This window comes from Larus michahellis, chromosome 2 (genome assembly GCF_964199755.1).
Source record: "Larus michahellis chromosome 2, bLarMic1.1, whole genome shotgun sequence".
Lineage (NCBI taxonomy): Eukaryota > Metazoa > Chordata > Aves > Charadriiformes > Laridae > Larus > Larus michahellis.
In genome coordinates, this window is record NC_133897.1 from 39,669,458 (window position 1) to 39,696,403 (window position 26,946).

At 41.3% G+C, this 26,946-nt stretch overlaps 1 protein-coding gene across 1 annotated transcript in view; it reads right to left on the bottom strand.

Annotated features, from left to right (window-relative positions):
• The window catches only part of RFTN1 (raftlin, lipid raft linker 1), a 99,544-nt gene extending 73,002 nt beyond the window's left edge, over positions 1 to 26,542 (bottom strand). The window contains exons 1-2 of the mRNA XM_074574983.1: positions 26,142 to 26,542; positions 15,656 to 15,811 (exon numbers count right to left, since the gene is read on the bottom strand). Coding sequence (XP_074431084.1) covers positions 15,656 to 15,800 — 145 coding nt within the window. The 5' untranslated portion in view covers positions 15,801 to 15,811; positions 26,142 to 26,542. The remainder of the gene's footprint in view (positions 1 to 15,655; positions 15,812 to 26,141) is intronic.
• Between the last annotated feature and the right edge of the window lie 404 nt (positions 26,543 to 26,946).

Sequence of the window (26,946 nt, forward strand, 5' to 3'; positions counted from 1 at the left end):
CACTCTCCAGAACTTGAACTCCTACTCCCTCGTTTCACAAAAATGTGTCCAGTTTCTGTTTTCAAGCGAAGAATTCCCACACAGTAATATTGATAGCATGCAAATCTATTGTTTAATATGGGTCATGGGAAAATGGCCACAAATTCAAGCATCATTAGAATGGAATGACCATAGCTAAACTGTAATTTTTATTTATTTATGTTGCAATAAAATGGTCGTTGTTGCAATTTTGTTTGCAAAGAGAAGCAGAGTATTTCTCCAAATGTTTATGAGAAGGAATTATTTTACCTTTATTTCTCAGCATAGTTCTGTCAGAAAAAGTGCATCCAAAACATTTATTGGAAATAAAAAGGCTAGAAGCAGAGACACCTTCCCCTCAAAGCTGCCAAAGAATGAGTTAATGAAGTTATTATAATCTAATCCCAAAGTAGTAAGTATATGCAATAAAGATGTAACACATGTCCTGTCCAACAGGGACAGAATTCTTTCACGGTATGAAGGTGGTAATTAAAAAGCATTATGCAGACAATCTTAAGATCTAAGACTTTTCTTACCCCCTGGGTAGAATCCCTTTCGGGTTAGTGACATCAAAAAATTAGTTTCATAAATGCACAGTCTTACTGATTAAATAATAAAATACAGAAGCAAATAAACAGGTCGAATTCTCAGTTCCCTTTGCAAGGAATAGAAAATAAACTTTATAGGTGGCACAGTGGTGTACGATGATGCATATTCACAGCCAGCATACAACAGCAGAACTGTTTGCTATTATTTTTGTCAGCCACTGCCAGCACAGGCAATACCTCAGGAGCAAACCTGTGAAAGCGTGCAAAGCACACTGCCTGTGCGCCTTGGCTAATACCGTTTTCTCGCTGTTCCTAATAACGCAACCCAAAGAAGGGTCACAAGCAGCCTCACGTGGCTCTAACTTCTAAGCATATGACAGCCCACGCTCAACATACTTTCACTTCTCTCCATTCCTAAGCGTATTCTGCAAAACAGAGAATCGTTTCTAAGTCCTTTTCAGTCAAGATGGGCCAAATCTGCTACTGGCTAATAATGAAATATCACTGATAGAACAGTCTGAGTTTTCACCAAGGGTTCTGGAAGGGTTCCCGGGAAGTATCTGTTGATGAGCAGACCGATTTTTCCCCAAAATTTACTATAATAAAAAAAACTAAACAAACAACAAAGCTGACAAGTAGTGCAAGAGTGCAGCTTGAAAACACTGTCTTACAATTATAAAGTATTTTATTCAGTGAACACGTGGTGAAGAACAATGAAAATAATCCCACAGAATATGTACAATTTTATCTATTTGATCATTTGAAAGGCTTCATCAAGGCATTCAACCCAGCTGGAAAAATCGGGTAGAAGGACTACAGAGAAAGACAGATGCTGCATCTGAGCTGAGCATTCCTAAGTAAATAAACAACAAAAACAAAACAAAACAAAAAAGCGATTCTGACACAGTTCCAAACTTTATGAGACAATAACTTAACAAAAGACCGTTTATTCTGTCACTCTCTTTTCGTTCTTTTGTTTTGTGATTTGAGATAAAAGTAGATGCTAATTTTTTTTGCTTACTAATAATCTGTACAATAATTACTAGTGAATTAACCCATGCAATTTAGCACTATTTGTCAATTCTTATATCAGTTGTTATTAAGAAATTCAGGAAACAATTGTTCAAATAAAAGAACACCAATAGAGGGCTTAGCAATCAAGGAACTACAGCAGTAGACTGCTGTGTATTTATATTTCACCAGTAACTATGTCTTGGCTTATTGCTAACTTTCTCAAAACTCCATCTATTTATTTGTAAACCTCATACCTCATTCTCTTTCAGATTTAAGGCCTTTTATCAATTCATTTGGAAACGCATGGCATCTTTAGGACTTCTCACATCCTTGATGTCTTTAATTTTTTATGTGCCACATAGTACGCAAAAGCCTCTGTATTCTCAGACTGAGATGAACTCTTTCAACTGATGACTGTTTAACAGAGACGGGTAATATTTTTGCAGTTCTTAACTCACCTGATGACTGTCAAGCTTGTCTTTCGCGTGTTGATCAAGAGCTGCAGCTCACAGCAAAGGCTTAATGAGATTCTCTTCCCCTTGAAAGGGCTGTTTCTTTCAAGAAGAATCTGTAGCTAATCACTGCAGGTCTCAAGTTGAGAGGATGATTATTCAGGGGGAGAAGGAAAGGAAGGAAGCTGGGAGTCCTTTACAATTTCAACTAAACAGAGCTCCATTTATATGAAATAAGCAGGGTTCGCAAAAACCAGTTGGCTGGAAAGCCTTAAAGTTGCAGTTCCTGTACAAGACCTTGTACAATGCACGGGTTACCATTTACCAGTAAGAGCCATACCAGTTAGCTACAGCAGCTGCGTAAGCACCCGACTCAAATTTCTCATATGCCACCTCATACCTGCGAAACCCCCTAACACTGCTGCTGATCCAAAGTTTATCATATACGACAGTGTGTCACAGATATCAAATCATTTGCAAAAGCATGACTGCACACAGACCAAGAGTTTGCTGGGTGTGCAAGTTATCTCACAGAAAGCAAGTTGCAATTTCATGCAGTAATTATGTTACCTGGACTCCTCTTAAGTCCAGGATATCACCTATTTGTATAACTGCAGTAAGATGAAACCAAGTCACAGAGACCTGTGTTTAGCGTTTAAGATACAGGGCAAAAATATACGACACGTGCCAGGGTTTTGCCAAGATACCTGAACGAGTGCCAAAGAAGCTAGCTTGGGAACTGGAAGCAAGACTCGCACGGTGCTCAGCAAATGCTAAGTTGTTACTGTCCTCTACATGAGCCATGAACATTTTTCCAGACTACCTCATCACTTAAAGAGGCGGCCACAATCTGGAGGCGCGGATCAATTTTGATCAGCTTTGTAACATGTTATGGCTGTAAAATAGTAATATTCAAACAGTATTTAACCAAAAAAATTACACTGAAGGATTCTGAAATTGCTCCAGAATGGCCATGAACCAACAAGCAGGTGTCAGAAGCACCTGGAACGCAGCATTAAACTGAGACCTAATGCAAAAAGGCGCACTATACTAGTCCCAATTTGAGATGTTTGCTTGGCAATACATTTACATCTTCTACAGACAGAACACTTATTAGGGTGCCTATCATCTGTGCACATACACGCAGGCACTGAAAAACAAAACAGAAACAAAGGTCTTGTGTAGATAATGCACTATCAAAGACATAGGATCGATGCCTCTATGTGAAATCAAGGTAAAGAAAATGCAGTTCGGGCATTCACACACAAAACCCATGCAAATGCCATAAGAAGACTAACCTGAAGAACAGTTAATACTTGAGACACAATCATTAAGGTTTGCAAACTACATTATTTTTCTGAGTACAATATTCATAACCTTAATTTAAATTGCAGTCACAATTATGCTTGTTGCTAAAGCAACAATTCTATCTATTTACAGAACTGGGCAAAGAAAACGAAAAATCCTGCAGTTTCAATGCACAATAGACATGATAGGTTTGAACTACCAAAATGTTCCCTAGTTATTCTTCAGATGAAATTTAAATTGAATGTTGATCTTTCCTAGAAATTATAGCATTTTAAGGTTTAAAGTAACCCTTCCCTGTACAGTAATGAAATAAGTGTAACAAACTCAGGGAAGGTTTTTTATGTCACTTCCAGTTTCAAAAAACAAAGCAAGTTGTCATGAAAGACCCAAAAGGGATCTGAACCCAGCAATGTAAATTGTCATCTTCAGTACAAGACCATGTGCCGTCCCAAGCACAATACTATGGGTTTTATACAGGCAGAAATCAATAGCAAATCTCGTCAGAATGACAGCTGCAGTCCGTGCTGGGCTTCATTGATATCAACACAACAAGAAGGCATCCCTCCAGCAATGGAAAGCTCCCAAAGCTCATGCAATGCCATGTCCTCTCTTCTTATTTAACAAGTCAAATGATATCTGTCCCTCCATTTTTACTGCCACCCATCACCCTCAAGGTTTTTCAGTTTGTGTGTTCAGCTCCTCCTGTCCCTTGATATTCTTTCCCTATTTTATCCGCTCGACTTTCTCTTGATGCCCTCTCCTTTCTGAAGGCCTTGTCTCATCTTCCCACCGTGCATAAGCGCCTGCATCTATCCTGGCGACAAAGTGAGGAGAGCATATGAAGCGTCACACTAACACAGCCCTCTCAGGCTTCTAGGTACAGAGAGATGCTGCTGTGAAGCCTCTTCAAACACCAGGGAACGCAGTGGCCGACACCACAACAACGGCACTAAGCACAGTGCTTGGGGTCTCCAGGCCCATGACCTACAACCACATGGGTCCAGGCCAGGGTGGTTCTACCTCTCTGAAAGACATAGCAATATGTGGTAGAGGCCATCAGGGCAGTGCCCTTCCCTTCCCTTCTGCACTCATGAAAAGTCACCTGGTCACATACCCAGCACCAGCAACAGAGTCCTGCTCTCGAAGTCCTCCCAGCTGTGCGCGTGACCCTCTGCAGAGAGCCCACAGCATGGATGAGTTACGTTGTATTGGTGGGGTGTTCACTGGAAGGATGTTGGGTACAGACCTGCTTTTATTCCCTACTTCAGCATGCAACAGGGTGTGTACCTCTCGTATTCTCCCCATGACCATAGGTGCAGTGCCAGATGCCCAAGCTGGGCTCTGCTGTTTAGTCTTTGCTCCAGTTAATCCTCTGGACAAACTGGGGAATTATTTCTGGTGTAGGCCATATCAGCACCCCATCACCTTTTTTCCCTGTCTTTGTCCCTGCTCCAGAAGTTACAGGCCCCACTTTCCCTCCTTTGCTTTTCACTTCCTTATAACTTTTGGGTCATGTTGCGTCTTCTCCGAGAAAAAAAGCTGCCAAAGGTGCCAACTCTTTTGCCAATCCATTGCTGTTTAGCTGCAGCTGTGCCTTCCACTTTACTTTTTCAGCGGAGAAGCCTAAAGCGCCCGCGTTTTCTAGGGTGCAGCAGCAGGAAAGCTATGGCAGGGAGCCTGGGCTAGGGATGTTACAGCTCATCACAACGCTGACAGACATCTTGATTGCTGCATTTTTTGTGGAAAAGAGCGTGGAGGCAGTTTCTAGGATTGAAGGATTCTGGCTATGAAGACCCTTTAGAGCTTCATACGAGCAGACATGTCAGCAGAGTGTTGACAGCCTATCAAGCAGCTGACAGGGCACGGTCCTGCTCTGAACGGGGTGCTTCAGCCAAAAGCCTAGGAACAGGACTGGCAGGCCATTTCCTCTGCAAGCTAAAAGGAAAGCAGGGAAGAACAGATGCTTCCCAGGGAGAAATGCATGTTTCCTTGTTGAGAATAGGAGAGAGTTGATCTCCATACCGCAGAACTTAATCAGCCTGTACTACCCCCCTTCCTTGTCCTTAAAAGTCTCTCATCTCCCAAGCCAGGGGAGCAGAAGGACAGACTTCATCACTCTTCCCTTTGTCACTTCTCAGAAGAGCAGGGCACAAGATTCACCCTCACCCCTCCCTTTTCCTGCATGGTGTGCTGCTGCTACTTTTCAGCTATGCTTTTCCTTAACGAACAACTCAGTCCTAAGTCTGTTAGGCTTCCTGAGGGCCACTGAGCCACCAGCCAAAGGCATCCACCAACAAGAAGAAAAAGTCAAAACAGGCATTGAGAGTCAGGGAAGAGACAAAGTAACTGCGCCCACCTAAAAGGGGTAAATGGTCAAACGCCACCAAAAGAATGAATCTCCTCACTTCTAGATGCTCAGCTCTGCTGTGCCTCTCTGCAAGGGCAGTGTTTGGAACAGCATTTGGAGGACAGCACTGCAGATCTTGATCATGACTTTGTCCAATGCAAATTTGTCCTCCCTCCCCAAACTGGTCAGCCACTGACCAACAGGTACTGCAATCATGGGACTCCATATGGCAACAGCAACACCTGTGAGAGCAGGTATGGACTCCTAAAATTTCATCCAGTGATGGCAAAGTCACAGCAGTAGCTTGTAACAACAGCATGTTCTCACCCACCACACCACCCTCAGTGCAGAGAGGCAATCACTAGCCCTACCAGTCTAACCGTGTGTCCCACACCCTCCAGTAGATGCAGGGCAGAGGATGCAGAAGAGTAAAAACCTCAAGAAAGTAAAGCACAGTCCATGTCTTCCTCCTCAGACAAAAGGAAGGAGGGAGCAGAAGGGATTCAGCCTGTCTGAGGTGTGCTCACACAGCACAGGAGGACGCTCATCATTTTTGCCAATGGAAAAAAAGTCAAGAGAAGTTGTCAGACAGCAGGTGCAGCAACAGTAGCATATATGAAAAAGCAGGAACAGAAAACAAACCCAGAACAGAAGTAGAACAGAAATTAGACTTGTTTCTGCAAGTGAAATCTCTTTATAAGTGTCACTGGCACAGGCAATGACAAGCTACCATCATCTGCACAAGACGGACATTGGGACAAAATGGCACCTCCTAGAGCGGCCCCCAGAAGGGCTTGTAAGCCAGAAAGCAAAAGTTTTTCAGATACCTTTCCTTCAGGCTGCTTTGAAAAACATGCAGTGGGATGTTCAGCCTACAGGAGAAGACTACCTTTCATCCCAAGTAAGACCTCCAAAATGCATTCAATGCAGTGTAAAAACTCCCCAGAAGCAATTGCTGTGACCTGGCTGTCTGCTTCTCTTGCACCACCCCACTGGCTTGAGATACGCACAGCCCGATACCATCCAGGGCTGAGCTATGGGGACCCTTGGCTCTGACCCACCAAGACACTGTTACGGGTTATGTGAAATAGCTAAATGCCCACGCTGTTTCCATCACAATAGAGACTCTCTATTCTTCATATAAGATGATTAGAAAAATAAATGTGAACAGAAAAATTCCCCCATAATCAAGGTACATCTACTCAGTATTTTCTTTTCAGTATGACTAAGAAAACCGACTTCTCACAGTCAAGAGCAGATGACACCAACAATTCCTGGTTTTTTTCAAAAAGAGTATCCTCCAGTCAGGAATAACCAATTCTAAGCGTTCCATTTGCATGAGATTTTAGCGAAACAACAGCACTTACTTACAAAGTAAATTACTAAGAACTCCATTAAAATGAAAATATTGCGTAATTTTGTATACCATCTTTAATCTGGCTGATATCAAGCAATTTGTAGCAACAAGTCATAAGCAGACTAAGTAGATCACTAGAGAGATGACTCCTAATCACTTCTCTCCCATAATGAAGCCATGAGGTATTTATTATTTAAAGTTACAAGCCACTGCGTGATCTCCTGTTCCAGTTAAACACAGGGGAAGTTTTGTTTCTGAGAAAACAGGATTGGGCCCTTGTGGCTTGAAAAATTTCACCATTCCATCAGAAATGCTTGTCTACCAGCCTTGCAGACTGACAAGTCCGGCTTCTTGGCTCGTGCACGGCATCAGGAGGATGAAAACCACATGAAGACTGGAAAAATGTGCAAAGCCAGAAACAAAAGAAAAGACAAGGCAACTCAGAAAGATCATGTGCAATTCCTAAGTTGCTGATAGAAAGAAAGAGTTTCTTGGAAGTTCAGAGCTCTTTTCAGACAGATCTGTAACTACTTGTAATTCACTTGCATCATGACAAACATTCATGTATATGTGATGTACGGTACGCAACCCTTGTAAGAATTCAGTCTAATAATCGGTACAGACTAGCAAAGTTAGCACAAACATGACTATTGCAGGCATGTTTTTTCACAATGTGGAACATGCATAAATAGAAAGCATCCTACCTTAGTCCATTTTTCATTGACTCACACCCATTGCCCAAGTACATATGGAGAATCCATGTAGAAAAAAGTGACTGTTACATCACTAGATGTATTTGGGGTGAGATTCCATAAAAGCATCTAAAAGAAAACTACGTTTCCAACCACAAGTCAAAAATACGGTTCCAAAACACATCATACTCGTGCTTTTTAATGTATTTGCAACTTCTAATACATGTGCCATATTGCATCTAAGATTTCATCTAACCTGTAATGTATCATTCTAACACAAAATAGCAGTGCCACAGTTCAGCTGAATCTTGAGGAGACTGGCAATACCAACAATTATTTTTTTTCCATCTGAAAGTATGTGAAAGGTACAGGTTTTTTGCAGGTATATAACTGCTAAGATATGGGCTAGCAAATTTCATTCATAATGTTGACCAGCCTCTTGCCTAGGATTCAGTGAGAAGGGTGCTTTGAAGGCTGTGATCCAGACACTAGAGCACTGGACTGCCCAGGACCTATTCCCAGTTCTGTCACAGTCATGACAGGACTTTAGACAAAGCTCTTTGTATCTTCCATTGTACAGCGCAGCCATAAAGCAAACCACTAAAAAACCCTGAATGTTTGTATCCTCGTTAATCACCCCTCTCAATAACATAAATGCATATACAATACACACGCGTGCGTATGCATCGCACACATATTACTGATGTACAGATATAGATATGCTTACATGTATACAAGAGAGAATGTGTGCATACAATTTACCATAACAAGGATCCATATACAATAATTATGGAGAGCAAAGCTTGTATTTAGAAACTAGAATATGTCTAACAGATTTTACTCTGTTATGCATCCTTATTAAAAAGCCAACCATGGTAAAGAACTTCAAATTATTCCTAACAATTCTTTAAAGCAGTTACATTTATGATGTAATTTATTGCATTCATTACACTACTAACATATGGAATGCTCCTTTTATGTCAAATTGCAAGTTTCCCAAGACATACAAGTAAGTTTTAGAAATTGCTACAGCGTGAACAGTTCATTTCGCTGTGACTTAGAGTGGCAAGTCCTGAAGGGTTACATATTACTACAGACTGCAAGTCCCTTGAAACAAAATACCCAGAGAAGCCAAAAAATTTCATTTCTTCATGTCTGCATTAATGGAGAGGACTGAAGCCCAGATGCAGCAAACCCCTTATGCCGATTTTTTTTTTTTTTTTTAATCACGTGCGTATTTTCATGTGCATATAATCAAACTACGTTGAATAGGATATGCACATGGACAAAGCTTAAACAAAGGGGAAGCATTAGCAGAATCTCGGCTACACAGAAGTAATCCATTGACCTGTCCTGCTCGTCGTCTCACTGCTGTGAACCTATGACATATTAATCTCTTCTGAAGCAATGCTTTAGTCCGTTCTACACGATCTATACACAGTCCAGTTCAAGCTATCATCAAGCTAACAATATTTCACCTTGCTAATTTTATTTCATCACTGCTGAGGACAAAATAGTGGTAACAGACACGATCAACTGGAAATACAAAACTCGAATGCTAATTTCATTTATATTCTTTTGCTTATAGAAATGAAAACAGGAAATTAAATAACTTCACCAATGGGGAAACAATTCCTTTTACTAGTCTTAAATCAAATAATAACACCTGCAAATGCAGGGTGTGTTCTTTTTTTTCAGCCGTACAGCCATTTGCTCGGAGAAGTGGGGGGTTTTTGTTTGGTTTTGATGTGTTGTTTGCTTTAAGTGAAGGGTGAAGAGAAACAGAAAGCAGAAGCCAGGCACAAATTACTGTTTAATGTAATATAAAAATTACCAATAGGAAGAGATGGTAAGCATCAAATCAACCACAAAAATTATGTTCTCTAGCAAACAGCCTTTCCTGATAAAAATGGCATACATATTCTATAGGAAAAAATGCCTTCTCTATTCTCAACTCGCACACTTGCAAGTGCATGACACTTCCAAGTTCCAGTTAGACAACTTCTTTCCCCTCCTCTGAGGGGAAAACTGAGGGGTTTTTAGTAATTTAAGCCTACACACAATTGAAATTTAATCCCAAATTAAGAATATGTCCATACTGAAGCGTTTCTTTAACTATTGATTCTAATATAATAATGTTTCCTATAAAGGATCATTAACATATTATTTATGTCTTGTATTAGCAAAAAAGCAGTAAAATAAAAAAAAAAACCACCAGTCAAAAGCTCAGCCATTGTAGTTGTAGTAAGACTGTAACAAATCTTTTTTGAGCAGTATAACTGGTTCCAAACATTATCGTATAGTATCCAGAAGCTTGTCAGAACTTGAAAGATAGATACACTTTCAAATTTTATATATATATATATGCATACATATAAATTTACATACACATAAATATAAAAAAATGCCTCAAATCAGAAGGTTTTATATATGTAGTAAATTTGTTATAATAGGAGTACTGTCCTGGTAAAATACATGTCCTTAGACAACACCACTTACAAGACTCAAGCAAAAAATTGGGTGGAATGCAACTAATAACCTTACTTTTTAAATACTTTCCTTCATTTTAACTTTTTTTTTTTTTTACTAAAGAGACAAGTTCTTGACAATAAGGATAAAAACCACATGCCCTTGTATTCACGTTATAACTTAAGAACTTCTTTGGGACAAGTGAAGCATTGCTATTTTTCATTCCATCAGTCAAAACATCTGGATTTCAGTGGTTTTATAGCACAAATGGCTTGTTCAGAGTATAGCCTTTCCCATTTAAAAGAAATTTATACCCCCATTTCATTCTCATCACATGGTTAGCATATGTTTCATGCCAACTTTATTCAAGGCCAAAACCTGTCGTAACTCATCAGGCCAATGAGTTACTATAGGAATGTAAAGCAAAGCAAAAAAAATCTCCAATCAGGTCAGTAAAAAAAAAGTCAGAATACCAAAAAATTCCACAGTATCCTGAGGAGAAGGAAAGACATAACTATCAGATTCTCAGTTTCTCTCTGAAGGTCATCATAACTGAAAAGAGGTGGAAGAAAAGAAGTAAAGAATGAAGAAGAGGGAGAGCTCAGTGTCCGCATGACCTGTCATTGCAAGTGAAGTTTTCCAAAATAAGTAGATCACATAAGAGCCAGGAAAGCAATGCAGAGTATTGAAATATTTCTCTTCCAAACAAAATAACAAAACAAACGAGCTTGCCCCATGAAGTCACTGTTGAAAACATGGTTGCTTTAAATTAAAGCTATTTCATTTGTCAGCGCACATCCTCCTCAGGTTCGCTCAACATTTACCTCTTATTTCCAATAAAACTTGGAGATGAAAGAGATACAAGACAACAATTATTCAGCTCCTTCCATTTATACAGAGAGGGATGCAAAATAAAGAACAATTTTTTACTTTTGGGGGGGAGGGTGATATAGTATTTTTGTGGGTTTTTTTACAGTAAAGACCTGAAGTATATACATATAGACCCCGATTTGTCTCTTCTGGCTTTGTTGCAAAAGGTTTGCTGCAACGTTAATCTAATGCTAATGCCTTTTACTGTCCTTAATTTTTTATTTTTGTTATAAAATTCAATCATTGCTACTTAGTATTGCCTCAAAGTCAGTGAGAAGGCAGCCAGTTGAGCAGCTCTGAAGTGAGGATTAGCCAGCAGAGAGCTACAACATTCAAACCGCAGATAAAGCCATTGAGAGTAAGCTGTTAAAAAAGCGTGCACCCTCTCCAAGGCATTACCTGCACGCATTGCATGTCACCACTGGGAGTGTCAGGACAGAGTGACTCAGAGGGAGCAGCAGAAGAAACGACCGAGGGTAGAAACCTGTCAGAAGAAGATGGAGATGATGCAGGACTGGACTGTACAAGTGAGACTGACTCAGTGAAGGAACGAGCCTTACAAGATAACAGCAAGGTGGCTCGAATTCAGGAGCTGGATGAGCACACCAAGAATGAAGCTACACGTTACAACTGGGGCAACGTAATAGCTCACTGCTGCCAACAGGAGGAAGATCCTGTTCTTCCTCTGCACCATTTCTGACATTTTGCTGACCCAGCAATGAGTCATCCAATTTACAAGCCTGTTAATGTCTTCTTGACAATTAAAAAAAAGTGATGATTTTACCAATTTAATTCAGGTGAAATCTGGTGTGATTTCACCAGAGGGAGACCAGCAGCCCAGAAGTTTTAGACACTACAGAGGATTAAAGAACTGAGCTCAGGATGACACTGTCCAAAGACAACACTGAAGACAGACTGATTTCTTAGAAACAGCCACCTTAGCATAAACAAGACAGACAAGGCTCATAAGCAGACATTATAAAGACAACAATTCAAAACAAGCATAACCACCTCAAGGTTTTGAAATGCCTCAGCAAAGTGCTCCTTATTCCTCAAGTGCCAATCTACACTAGATGATAACCCTTTGCTACTATCAACTATCACACTTGCTCAAGAAGTAAAGGACAGTGGCAAATCTAACCATTTTAATTCTGAAGAACCATGCAGATCACCAGTGTTGTGGCACATGATGGATGCTGATGGGTTCTTCATAGTCTAATTTCCTCGAAAGCCTGGGAAATCTTTCTCTAGACACTTTACTTCCCAGTACATCGATTCTGTTGGGAGATGTCAGAATGAAGGCTATGCTTGCAACCTTAATTCTGCCTTTTGCATCTGTGCATTATTTATACAGTACCTAAATAAGTGATCAAACACTATCTTCATTGGACATCTGCGTCAGTGAAAAGCAAGGCTCAAGTTTGGAAATGAATAAAAATGTATAATAAAGGAGCGTATTTCCTTACATTCCTTTAGCTGTGTATGTCAGAAGGCAAACAGAAACCAAAAGACAGCAAGCAAGAAAAGTTGAGTTTCTGGCTAACATAGCAGAGAATGACCAGCAGGACAGCATTTGATCCCTGTTTTCAACAGAGTGATGCTAAGGGAATGAGTTCCTAACAGTGTGAGCTGATTTAAAGAAGGTCCTTTTTCTTTTCCTGACTGCATACTCCCACCACTTCTGCCAGCTCCAGCATTCTTCAGACCCTTACACAAGACACTGATCTGGAAGATGATAATGAAACAAAAAGATTGCATAGCCTTCTGCCAGATCCATGAGTTAAATCAAGTCGCAGAGCTGACAGGAAGCGAAAGAGGGGATAAATATCTCCAGATAACTGCAATTTCATAGGCAGGTAAGTTAAGACATGCAGTTAAACATTCTGGAAGTGATCTCTGGTTATCTGGATATCAGATTTGAGAATACATGCAGTTTCAAACTGCGAATACAACCCCCATCCACATTTACATCTAAAGTCAATGAGAGCTGCTTTTGGAACACATGAAGAAACACTAAGGACTTTGAAAACTTGCTGGCAGTAAGTAATCTGTGCATTAGCTCCCACATGTAACATGGAGATAATCACACCCTTCTCACCGTTAAGACTAAATGCTTGTGAGAGATACAGTTATCAGAGCAGTAAACATTATAGAAAAGCCTCAGAGAAAAATGAGTACCGGTCTTCAGAGACAGGCCTACTAGTGTTGTAAATAAGGCATAGAATAAGGCTACAATAAAATACTCTGCAGCTACTCATAATTTAGCATGGCTTATTCTAAAAACCTAATGAAGCAGAAAGCCCGTGGAAAAAATGATGTCAGGATATATATACACACTGAAAGGGCTAAAGTAGATTCACAGAACACAGACTTCACAATCCAAATGTTCTTTTTACACAGCTGCGAGCATTTCATTTCTAGAAGCCTCTGAATCCATGCAGGCATAGGTGAAACACTTATCAGTTTTGGTTATCTGCAGAGGTTATTTCTGAGCAAAAATATAAAAGAACCAGTGATGCTCTCACCATTGAGAAAAACCTGGAACTACGTGGTGGGATGTGAGCTTTCATACAGCCAATGACATGAATAGGGAGGGAGCTGCGTTAACGATGAGCTGTTGCTCTGCCAATCCTGAGGACACAACTATGGGTGATACTAAGGAAAAAGAGCAGGAGCAACAACTCCATCCCCTCCTCATCTGCATATCCGCTGGCATCTTAAGAGACTGGAGTGATGGGGATACAACATGTCAAAGCAGAACTCAATGGGAGCTGAACAGCTTATCCTCTTTGGCAAGCCAAAGAATTTGATAAAACTACTTCTACTCACAGTCTCTTTAAAGCCATGCCTCCTGAAATTATCCTAAAGCAATCTATGATGAGTAAGAAAAACGTGTAAGTATCCTTTACAACAAACCTATCCATTTAATCAGATTTGGAAAGTCTGGATTTAATTTTTTGCTCTGTGCCAGACATCCTCTGTGCCTGAGGCAAGTCACATTGCCATTGCATATACTCATTCTTCCTCCATACAGTGACAAAGATGAGACTTCATGAGATAGCAGGAGAATGCTCACGCTAAAGCTTGTGAGGCACTCAGACAGAACAGTGACGAGCATCCCAGAAAACCCCATAAAAGTATGTCCTCAATATTAATTCATATTCACTAATGACACAGTACATCTCAGTAAAAGTTATCAATCAAATGACATAAACAGTTCATTTTGAAATAAAAATACGTAAGTGTAGAAACAACTGCAATACATAAACATGAAAAAATACCCTCTCCCTTAGGTTCTTTCAGTAACTGCAGGGCATCCCAATCCCAATACCCCCATTAGTATAACAACAAACAGAATAATCGGTGAATAAAAAGAGAAGCACAAAGAAAAGTCTGCAAAGACAAAATTTCTCAGCTCCCATACTGCCCACAAAAGCGCACTCCTGTCCGACCACCTACTCCAAACTTCCACCTTTTTCCAAATTCAAGTTCGCTTGTAGCAAGCTTTAAAAAACAACAAATTCACTCTACTCTGGGCTGAACATACTGAACTGCACTAGAGGTGTCAGGCCAAGAGACGCACCAGCAGCTCTTTGTCTGACACAGTGAGAGACGTACGGCTTTGGCTTTGCCTTTGACCTGACTTGCAAAACAAGAGAAGCAGCCGCGCACTGCAGGGCAAAAGCACAGAGGGTCTACCTGGCATCCCGCCAGCTAGCTCTAACAGATTTTGGTACTGTGTTGTTTTATATATAGCAAGAAGCAGGTCCCAGCCTTCTGCTCAAGCTTCAGATTTCCAAATGGTGCGAGGAGTAATCGCTTGTAGAACAGGCTAATTTTGAAGCGAAAGAGGGCACAGGCGATGGTGTGAGCAATACTGGCAGAGATGCTTGATGTCAATCAGGAAGTAAAGAAATGAAATATCTGTGAATTGTCATTTGAATTAAAGCATGACTATTTCAGAATTTCAGATAGGGGAAAAAGAAAAAAGGCAAAATCTGTATGAGACTGGACCTTCACCCCCTTTGATGTTTTAGATCTTCAGTGTCTCCCACTATCCTGTTTCCACCCACATGGGTGCACCTGTAAGTATCTGTACCCACATAAAAGTTATTTAAGGTAAGTTAGCAAAACTGAAAACACGAACTTTAACCTCTCAAAATACTCCTGAAGGAGCACAGGGAGCAGAAGGGGAGAAAGAAAAAAGAGCAGACCTGGGAGACCTGAATTGCTTTACCATATGAAACCTGGATAAAATGCAAACTAAGGAGAAAAAAAACAAAACATATTAGAGTAAGCCAAAAAAAAAAAAAAAAGGAGGGGGGAAGAGAGTGCGTGGTGTATAAGAACCAAAAATCTGAGAAGCTACAACTAGCTCTAAGGTTAACAATTTACAGAAAATTCTCAATAAGATCTCTGTGTGTCAACATTATGACTGAAGAGAAGGTATTTACTTAAAGAAACTAAAGACGTTTTAAAAACTTAGCTATTACATACACTATTCAAAACCCATTATGAAGCAATTAACATGTTAACTTGAATAGAAAAAAAAATTCTAAAGTAAAATATTGTGTACTTACTATCATTTAGTGTCGTGAAGTCCAGAAATCGATATTCATAGCAAACATCTATCTTGGTTTCTACTTGGGGCCTCTTTAAAGTTGAATAGATATTGCCAGGTCGTTTTTCATCATGCTTCTCTAGTTTGTTCAATCCACAACCCATTTCAGCAGCTCCTGATACAAAAAGGCAGGGAAAGAAAAAAGTGAAAACACATAAACACCATTCATTTTGTTTTTTTCTTTACGGTTTCATGCAACACAATAGTACATGACGGTGATTTTTATTTTTTAAATACAAGCTGCCTACAACCTATGTGAAATTGAATAATTAAATAAATGCTCAGACAGTAACTTAAGTATATACCACTCATATTATCCCTCCGGTATGCTATTATTTTACTGGAAAATTGTCAGTTTAATGCATGTATTTTGCATCTTTGACATGTATTCAGTAGTATACTCTGGAAGACACATATTCCATTACAAAAAGTGGACGAAAAAGCAAAATAACTTGCTGATATAAGGGTTGACAACTTAGTAACAATTTCTGCATGTGCAGTTATTATGAGAGGAGATAGTATTAGCTTTTACACAGATTTCTGTAACATTCAAATTAATATCTAGACTTGTAATTTAATGGAAAAAACAGGTCTGCAGAGAACTACCAGCATCTAGAAGACTACCTCATGGCCTTCCACCTCATTTTTTCAGGTAATCCACAGGAAATAATGGCGCTTTATGGATGCCATCTTCAAACCAGAAGCAGCACATGACCACAGAACTGGACTAGATAAATCTAGTTCTCCTTAATAAGCTGCCAGTCCACAACATTTTAAAGGATTACTCCTGACAACTATTTCTGCTACACATTAAATGTTTCTCAATATCCTGTATGTTACGGCTCATCTGAGTATGAAAGAATGGAAGAATTGCTTGGTGAAAATACTCAGATGATCCAAATCCTCTCATTCCTCTTCAACAACGCTGGTTGGACTGAGGGAAATCATTTCAACCAGCAGTGAGTATAAGGAGATAAAAAGACACACCAGCTGGGCACCTGAGGTTTTTCCATTACAACACACCCAACATCCTGCCTCCACCTACATGGAGAAACTCATGTGACGGGGAGAGACATGCAGAATAAACATTCTGGGATGAAGAGGGGCTCCCGTAGGCCACCCCAGGCACTTCAAGGCATGGGATCCACTCAGTGTAAACGCTCTGCATGAAGCATCATAAAGATCTGCGTCAGGCTCCCTGCAACCTCCGACAGACAGCAATGAGCACATGAAAAACTTCAGCCACAGACTAGGGCTGCCTTTACCTTGACAGTTAATAAACCTAAAGCGGAGAATGAAAAACTAGCTCAGTTTCCCTATCTCCAAAGATAAGCTTACGCCACAGCTTCATTCCCTAAACAGTTACGAAGTTAGTCAAATTTCCAGCCCCAATGTATTTGGAATCTACTTGCAGAAATTTATTTATACTTATATTGTGCTTTAACTTTCATAATTTTTATCCCCCCTCCGCCCCCCCGTATTTCCTTGTGAAGTCATTTTTATGAAGTTACCATGTCCCTTCCTGTGCTCTGCTAGGATCAACGTGCTCAAGTCCTTTCCTGCCACTTACAAGACAGGATCTCTGCTCCCTTCATCACCCCACTCCCTCTTGTTTGTATCACTCCTGTTTTCATTTCCCTACATGAACACAGGTGACCATATGCTCAAAACGAGATCTTAACAGGGCCATTAAAATAACATTAATGCTTCCCTGTCTCTACTGCAAATAACATGCCTACTGCACCTAAAATCATCGGTCACAGGTGAATCACATTCAGAGTTTATGGTCAGCTTCTCAGTAGCCAAAGAACCTATTTCTCTTTATTTTTATCCAACACAGCTAATTAAGAAGTTCCCAACCTATAACAGAGGGCTTTGCTCATCACATAACCTTGCTCTATTCCGTTGCATTTCTACGCTACTCAGTAATAATCTCATGCCATTTTTCTGCATTCCTGGAAGAGCTGGAAGTTATTTCAGGCTCAGCAACAGAGCCCAACTTCACATCATCTGCAGAGTCCGCGAGTACACACCTACGTCTTATTACAAAGTCACTACTAAATACACCAAAATAGGACTCACCAACACATCAAACCTTAAAACAATCCCATAGTAAATATCCGATCACACAGAAACTGGATGCAGACAGAACATTTGCTAAAAAGACGCAAGAAAAATAGATGGTGTGTCATACACATTCCTGAACTTTAAGTATTTGGGGATTCATCCAACAGATAACAACTTTCCCTGCTTATTTTGGAAGAAAAGTAAAACTACATTATTTTAACAATTTCTAGAAATGAAAGATAGGTTTGGGGATTATTTTTTTTGACATTTAAGGTAAATATCCTCAAGATCTTTTTTTATTTTCCAAAATTATATTTTCTACGATTTTTTTTTGGTAATGACAACTACTACTACTAAGTGAAAAAAAAGAGGATCATTCTTTCATATATACAGCAGCTTATTTCTTTTGCTTAAGTCTAAAATGTTATTTCTTTTAATATATCAATGTATATTGTGTATTAATCTGCCTAACAAGATACGACGAGTATTTCCATGGTCTGTAATGGAACACACCCAACAGTGTACTTGTGCTTTAGCATACTGTAGAGTAAGGAACTAAGACAGCAACGTGTTAGCAAGTGTATCTGATTTCTTGTTTCAGTGACAGCCCAGTAATTCTTACACATCTTAAGTATACAGAATGCTATTTTGTAAGGAAAAAAAAATCAGTTTCAGAGGTCATTAAGCAGCAGCGCCTGCAACCCTTAGTTATACAAAGAGTCTGAAATCCACAAGATTCTTCAGACAGTGATGGCTGCGGAAGGAGGCCTTAGGGACTTGGTATTTCACATCATGGCGAGTTTTGCATTCTTTCCTAAATTCGGGTGAAAGTGCTAGAAAATACAAGCCTGCTTTTCCAGTGGCAGCCACGGACACTCTGCTGTGCTTCTCTAGCAAACATTTCCTTGGGCCTTTTGAGAAAAACAGTCCACCCTCACTGCCCACGTGAGTAGTAGTCTCTGCAAACAGTGCCAACCCACAAGTCATTCAGCATGGAGACACCTGCCCACTTGGGACTGGACTGAAAATGTACTTTTTTTGTATTAATTCACTGAGTGACTGCTTACCAGAGACTGATTTTTACCTTCCTGCTGCTTGGCTAAAACTTCAAGTAGCATCCTTGAGGATAAATACTTCCCCACATTTCATTAAGTATAGACAATTATATGTATGTTACTAAAGCACACATGTGGAAAAGGATGCTTTCATTTGAATAAAAATGAGGTATCTGTAGGAAAAATAAGTTTGACAACACCACAGTCTTTTTTCACAGTAATTAAGACGCAAATGCTGCTGCAGTAGAAAAGAAATCTTAAGAAATAAAGTTCCTACTTTAATACAGGAGTCTAAGTATTTAAAAAATTCCAGAGATGAACGAACACTTAAAGTCTGCTCAAAGATATTGATAATGTGTGTCTGACAAGTAATCACTGAATCACTAAATTCTGCTCAATGTTATCCCACAAACTTCTACTGGGACAGCTTGCTTTATAACCTTCCAAAGATTTTTTAACATTAGTGATTACTCTCTTCCTTCCTTTCCTTTGCCGCAAAGTTAGTGCTGTTCAGAGTCTTTCCATGCCCGCCTGAAAACATCTCCTTGCTTTTCAGTTACAAATCTAGTTGTCAACAGGACATTATTCACCTTCTTAATTTGCTACATTGAAGTTATCAGAGTGCAGTAAGAGGTGTTCGTCACTGATCATTACTCATCAAAGTAATCTAAACCCACTTCAGTCCCCTTTTTCAGCAGGTATATTGTTTTGCTATAAGGGATGCTTAAGGTTACTGTAGTGTATGTATTTATCCTGGCTTTCTATACCCACATGTGAATTCTACTTTTTTTTATTCGGTATTAAAACAAAATATCACTAATACTCACTGTTTAGTAAATTAAAAAACAATTCTTCAAAAAACACTGCAAAATTTTCAAATATTTTTTGCTCTGCCATAACTTTTCCATTAACATAAAAATCACCTATCAACTCACTAGTTCCATACATACAAGAAATACCTTGAGTGAGGGAAAAAGTAACACCTAATGAAGAATATTAATCACCAAAATTAATGTTTAGCTATGGGCTCTTACAGCTACATATGCTGGAAAAACTAATTCTGTCCACAAACTCACTTAGGTTGCAAATTAATCTTAAGTGTAATCTTCATAATATCTAAAATTAGTCTTGTGCTCAGCCACGTGACGATAAAACTAGAACTGAAACCCAGATCTAACAACAGATTTATTTTTTTTTTGTCTAGATCTCATTTTAATTTTGCGGAACATGAAAAATGGAAGCTGTGATGAGTTACAGAACAACAGCAAGGCCTACAGTCAATTAATTCATCTGTCTTGTGAACGACAGCAAAGGCCCCCACTGGTTAGGAAAAGAGCAGCTTTCATCTGCAAACTGACTTCAAAAATTTAACCCAGGTTTTGTACATACCAAGCAAACGCCCAACTTGCAAGCCACAGAATAAGCCTCTTGCCTCCACCTCCTCCTCCCCATTACTGCCCTGTGTCATGTATTTTAAGAATAGAGGAGCTCTGGGGAGAGTCTAGAGGAACAGGACAGAAACCCACCCCAGCATGGCAAATAACCTGCCCCAAACGCTCCTTCCCAATGCAAGTTTTATTGAAACTGGTACCAACCTTTGCCATGAAAAACAAAAAATTACAAAAAATTGTACTCAGCAAGAGGAAAAAAAACCCACAGTATTTCCATTCTTATCTCCGTGATCCATGAAAATGTGCGTATCTTGAACAAAATATCGTAATTTTTATAGCTCTCAGAGATCTGCCAAGTTTTCAACTCGTCATCTCTGAACGTAAGCTTTGTTAAAATACTCTCTGCAGCTTGGGTTTGCTTTCTCACTTTACTAGCTTGTGTTCAAAATAGACGAAATACAACAAGTTCAGAATTAGCTAACAAGAACAAGCATAAAAGAATATCATGTAGCTAACAACTTATTTTCTTGATAATAGTGTCTCAGGCCTCAAGAGTCCTTTTCAGCAAGAAGAGGGCACAAAGAAGAGAAGAAAAAAAACCCTGCCTTCTGCCTGTTTGGGGCTTTTTTGGGAACAAATGGAGCTAGCTTTCTGATGTACCACCTCCTCCTTTCATGGAACTCCATAACAATTTATCTCCAAGGAATAATAATGAAAATTACACTGAAACGTAACAGAACCACATGGCTAATGGAAGCTTGAATAGATTACCAGATTATGTAATTTAAGGGTTGTTTATCAACTAAGTATATACTGGCTAAACAGTTTATTTCAACTACATCAGTATTACAGAAAATATCGTGTCAATGACTGCTTACAGGGATGATTTGAAAACACTTCCTAAACAATTCTTTTAAATACATATAGCATTGGAGTCAACTGCTAAGCATATAGCATTAGACTGAATATTCTAATACGCATGTAAATGCAATACACCACCACCTGAAATAGAAACAAGGTAATTTTAATATTTCTAATGGCATCCAAAGAAAACATGCCGTACAGGCAGATTATGCTACTGTCAGCTTGTTTTTAAGCACAATTAGTGAAAACAAGCTTGCCTTCATTAACACATTTAAAATGTTTATTGTCTAGAAATAGTGACCTCATTTTGTAAGCTTTATCATCAATTCATTTATTTTTTAAAATACGTATCATAAATTACTGCTAAAGTTCCTTTCACAAAATCATGGAATACAGTGTTCTTACTGGAGAGTGCAGCAGCAAAACAAGGTAACTGCAATGTATTAATAGGCTTTCTCTCTTAATTTTGGTTAAGTCCTTTCATCCTGATTCTTTCTTCCATGGGTAACACTTAGCTACCTCACAGGGATGCTAGAAGGCTTTCACAAATAATTACAGGACTTCAAATTTGTTGTGCAGTAATGAGATGCACTTATTTTCTTAAGCCCTCACTCCTGCATCCTCACCTTTCCATTTTCAAAATAATAAGCACTTCACGCTCAGCTCAGTTCACTTGCTGGTATGTGGTCACTTAATTCTTGCATCCTTTCCAGTCTACAAAACACCAGAGTGTTTAGTCCCTCATTCAGCTCTAAACAAACCCTGACAGAGCCTGCAAATTATGGTCGAGTCCCTTTCCTAGCATAGTTAAAGCAATGAAGCAGAAGAGGAATAACAAGGCAAAAAAAACATCAGGCGGAGAAGCATAACCAAAGCAGAGGATTAAAAACTCTAGACCTGACAAACTGGATGTACAGGTAAACACAGAAAGGAGAGTAGTATGCTAGGATGATCCTTCATACGTTCCCAGACTAGAGCTATGTTCCTGACATATCCCCATGTCCTGGTTTGAGGTAGAACAGAAAAGTAAGAACTTCCTACTTTTCAGAAAATTTTTCCTTCTCTGGCTTACCACTGTATAGGTTTTTTTGTGAGATTACACTTATTAAAAGGGAAATTCTGTACCTAGACACACTACTTGGTCCTTTTCGAAGAGTATTACTGTCCAGGTAGCTATGGAAGCACATATTCAATAAACACCGCAATAATTTTTATTTGTGAGGAAGGATCAGTTGTTAAAGTAAATAATGTTTACCAAGTAATTTAAAAGATTCTCCAAGTCTTATTTTGAAAATACAAAGAACAATTACTGTAAATCAGTCCTATCTATTGATGGATGTCACAGCTGACCAATTTTTTCACCATATACTTACCAATTTGACTAGCATTATCAGGATTTTAGACTTGCAGCTGATAACTAAATCTCTGCTTGCAGAAAGGTTGGTGAAAGAATAATCCCAGATTTATTCTTTATGATTGATTTTATTTAAATGAAACAGTAGAGTAACGCAAGTAAATCTGCAATTAAGGTTTTCAATTTCAAAAGGCGAATCTCAAAAACTTAGGGAACTCATTAGTGAGATGAACAAGAATGAAAAGCTGGAGGACATGAGCACAGGGGAGGTCTGGAACACGTTTAAACTATAATATGAGTATCTGCAGAATTTGTAACCCAAGGAAGTGACAAGAGAATTCATAAGAAGGTTTCCAGACCCAGTGAGATGAATTACCTAATAAAGAAGGAAAGGTAGAATAAGCAGAGAGCTTTCAAGGGACAGGAAAAAAGCTCAGCAGAGGAAACTACAGTCTCGGATCAAGAAACACCAGCACAAAGTGAAATGTGCCAGAAGCCAAGCCTAGTTAGAGAGGCCAAAGATACCACAACTAAACAGAAGCAGAACGCAAATCAGGAGGACTAATTTGGACTCATACCAAGAACTCTGGAAGACCTGTCATGATGAACTGCAGATCCAACCACTGGAATTAAAAAACAAACTATTGCACTAGGTTTGGTACCATCTACCTGGGAGACAAGAAAGTGTACTGCCTATGCGAAAAAAGGAGGAAAACATAATTTGGCCAATTAAGACAATTGCTAGTTTATCCTCAAGAGTTTGCTAAACTTTAGGAAACTTTAAGAAAAAAAACAAAATAATACATGGATAAATGTGATATAGACTCAGTAAAGTTAAAACAGATTACCCTGACAGGTCTTATACACAAGTCACGAAGAAAGCACAGCCCTAGCATGCAGCATGTTAAATAACACGCCACAGTGATAACATGATTTCAACAAAATATTATTAGGTGCTATTTTTATTATGGTGTTCACAACACTAGTCTTGGGATCAACTCTACTGCTCTCTGTAACACACACTGCACTGTCCCTGGGCTACCTCTGCAGGCTCCCTGCCCATAACCAGGGGTTGCCACCAGCTGCGCTTAACCCTCTCTAGAGAAACAAAGCTGGGTTGCCTGTGCGTGCATGTGGGTGAGAGGGTGGGAGGAAGAAAAGCAAACACGATCAGAAAGAACTGGTGGAGGAGAAAGGCAAGCCTTGTGCTGGTGTTGGGGGGCAATCTGAGGAACAGCAGGTTGGAGAGAGACCCTTGCTCCTCACCTACATCACCCTACAACGCTCGTCCAGAAGATGTAATGCTTGGTGATACCACAATGCTGTCTTTTACAGTACAGCAAAAGATTCAGATGGTACCACATATTTCTACAAAATACTTTTAGGCATGCTATTGCCGGTCAAGATAATGAAGTATTATCATCACTGGACAAAGCACAGGTAACATTTTTTCTGAAATACCACCACCACAAATGTTCAAGCAAGATGCCTCCATGTGAAGACAGGAGACTACTGAGATGTGAAGGACTAGAGAACTACTCTCAAGAACTTAAGGGGAAACTTTAGCAGCTAACATTTATTATCTAGCAAATTAAAGACTGAATGGACCTGAAAGAAGCATGCAGAGGAACGTCAGATATGAATCCAACTTTCCTTTAAAGTTAATCCCACACCACTCTGAACCCACAGCAAACAAGCATGAAAAACAGATGCATGTTGCAATGTATGCACATTAGCTTCAAGGACAGCGAGTAAAACCATGGTAAAACACAAAGCTAGACAGACTTGACAGTCCTATGCTTACTGTCTTTTGCTAGTTTGCCATGGAGTAAAACCCTGGCCAACCAATTTGGGGTAAAAGGCAAAGTGGACCACTGGAGCCAGGTATGAAGCTGTGAGATCTCACATGAAGTTTGGGGATAGAATAACAGTTACGTGATTATGTATTTCTTTTTATTTTTTTAAATACAGGCTTCACAAATTTTTATCTTTGTTCTTCATAGGGCTGTGGCTCCAGCTTTTCAGCTTTTTCGCCACAAATCCTAAGGCCACTTCATTATACCCAATATGGTATCTGCGTTTCCCAGTACCACAGCTCAGAACTCCCCTAGGTATTTAATCACAGCTGTATACACTCATTTCATACAACTCTCTCTCTCTCTGTAAGACCAGGGGAATGCCAGCATTCAAGCAGTGGAAAGCCCCTTGTCTAATATAACTAACTTGAGGTTAAGTTAGATTCCTAAAATAACCCTTCGTTCTGAAACTTTTTTTTCTTAGAAAAAACAGAAATTAAACACAAAAATGTGACCGCTGGTATTGTGAAAAAGAGGGTTATTGCCAGTAACTTGTTATGTGATACCAGAAGCTGAAAAGGATTGGATTCATTAAAAACAAAACATAAAAGTAGATGTACAAAAAGATTTCCCCATGTAAACTAGAGATCAGCTATGTCTTGACAATGTTAATTATTCTCCTACTGAATAATAAAGAAAAAACTTTCTTGACTAAAGAGTGAATAAAAATAGAAGCAGTATACAATCATACCATGGCTTCCAAACTTTGGCTGAAAACTTTAAAGAATGTTTTGTCAGGTATAGTTAAATTTTTATTATTTTACATCCGGCAACCACTTTAGCACAACAGCCACCCCTACCAAGACGACTCCGTCCCCGCTGCCTGTCCTGGCCCAGCTTGTTCCCTGGTCCCAGCCGGCAGCGCGCTGGAGCCAAGCACGCTTAATGGTAATGGAGAACAAATGCCTCTCATTAATTATTTGACCAAGTTGGAAGTATCACAGAAGAGCTCTAAGAGTCCATCCAACTAAATTCCCGTTTTCCGAAAACATACAGGCTGCGAGAAGTAGCTGCTCTGTCAGGAATTAAGATGAACAAGAGAGGAGAGAGATGTATTTCACGCTCAGATACACAACTGCTGACCCTCGGTCACCCTACCTCTCCTTATTTTGTCCTAAAAACGTGCGGACTTAAAAACGGCAATATCCATCCCAGCCTTTGAAAACAACCGTAAAATCACAAACCCCAGCCAGCCACACGATGGCACGCCGCGGTACGGCCGCTGCCAGGTGCCCGGCGTGCGGCGAGGGGCTGCGGGCAGACACCCGCCCGGCTGCTCCCGGAGCGCTCCCCCTTCCCCGGCTCTGCCTCGCCGCGGCGTCGGCCGGACGCGAACAACCGCCCCGGCTGGAAGCGATTTGCAGCGATGCCGCCTCCGGTTCCCGCAAGCGCCCCGGCCGCAGAAAGCCCCGGCGGAGCCCCGGGTGTCTCCTCATCGTCTGACAGGACGGCACCGCCCGCCGGCCCCACCGCCTTCCCCCGGCCTAACGGCGAGCCCCCGCACCGGCCCCTCGGAAACGGCAACGACCGGAGCGGGCGGGACCGCCGCCCCCCTCGGAGCGGCCGTTCACCGGCGCTGCACAAACCGAAATCGTGCTCGGGGAAGAGGGAGGGAGCGCCTCGCCCCGCCGCCCCCGTGGAAGCCTCGAGCAGCCCCTCCGCAGCCGGGCACGCCGGGCAGCCCAGACCCCGCTCCCAACTTCGGGACCCAGAGGATCAAGACGACTCAGAGCCCGGTAGCCGCTTTCCCCGCTCTGCCGCGCCGACCCTGCCCAGTAGCGACCCCCCGACTGGCCCCGGACACCCCCCGCACCCCCGCCAAGTTTGCCCGCCGGGCCGGGCGGGTGCGCGTCGGTACCTGGGACAGGCGGCGGGCGAAGCGCAGCCCGGCGGTGCTGAAGGATGCCCGGCGGGCGGAGACGGCCGGCCCCACTGACAGTCCTTCCTCCTCCTCCTCCTGCTGCTGCTGCCGCCCGTACCCGCCCGCCGCGCTCCGGGGCCGCTCCCCCCTCGGCTCCGCCACGGGGAGGTGCCGGGGCAGCGCCGCGCCGCCACACGGCCCCGCTGCCCGGCAAAGTTTGTGCCGCGCAGCCTGGGGGCGGCGGGGAGGCGCCGGGCAGCTCTGCTCCGCTCCGAGCCCGGCCGGCCTGGGGCCGCGGCCACTTCCTCTTCCTCCGAGCTGCCGGGCCGAGCCCCGCGCCCAGCCAGGCAAGGACGGGGGTAGCGGCGCTTCCCGCCTCCGCCACCGAAGCGGCCCGAAGAGGGATTGCTCCGCCCGCCGGCCAGGGCTGGAAGTCCCTTCGGCACTGCCGGTCTCAGCCCTCAGCCCGCCCCGCGCTCCCCCCTCGGCAGCGCTGCCGCCTTCCCCTCCGCCTGTGGGCTTTCAGGCCCACACCGTCTGGCCGGACTTGGGCTCACCGCTGAGGAATCGGCCTCCTTGTACCCAGAACCTGACCCTCTCCTTTAATATGCCCGTTCTCTCACCCCCCCTCAGATGGGGGCAAGCCCTCCCTTCTCCAGGTCAAGCAAGTTCAGCTCCCTCAGCCTCTCCTTGCAGGACACATGCTCCAGCCCTGGCCTTGGTGGCCCTCCACTGAGCTTGTCCCAGCTTAACAACTTTCTTGTCAACAGCATTGTGAGGGGAGGATGATACACCTGCACAC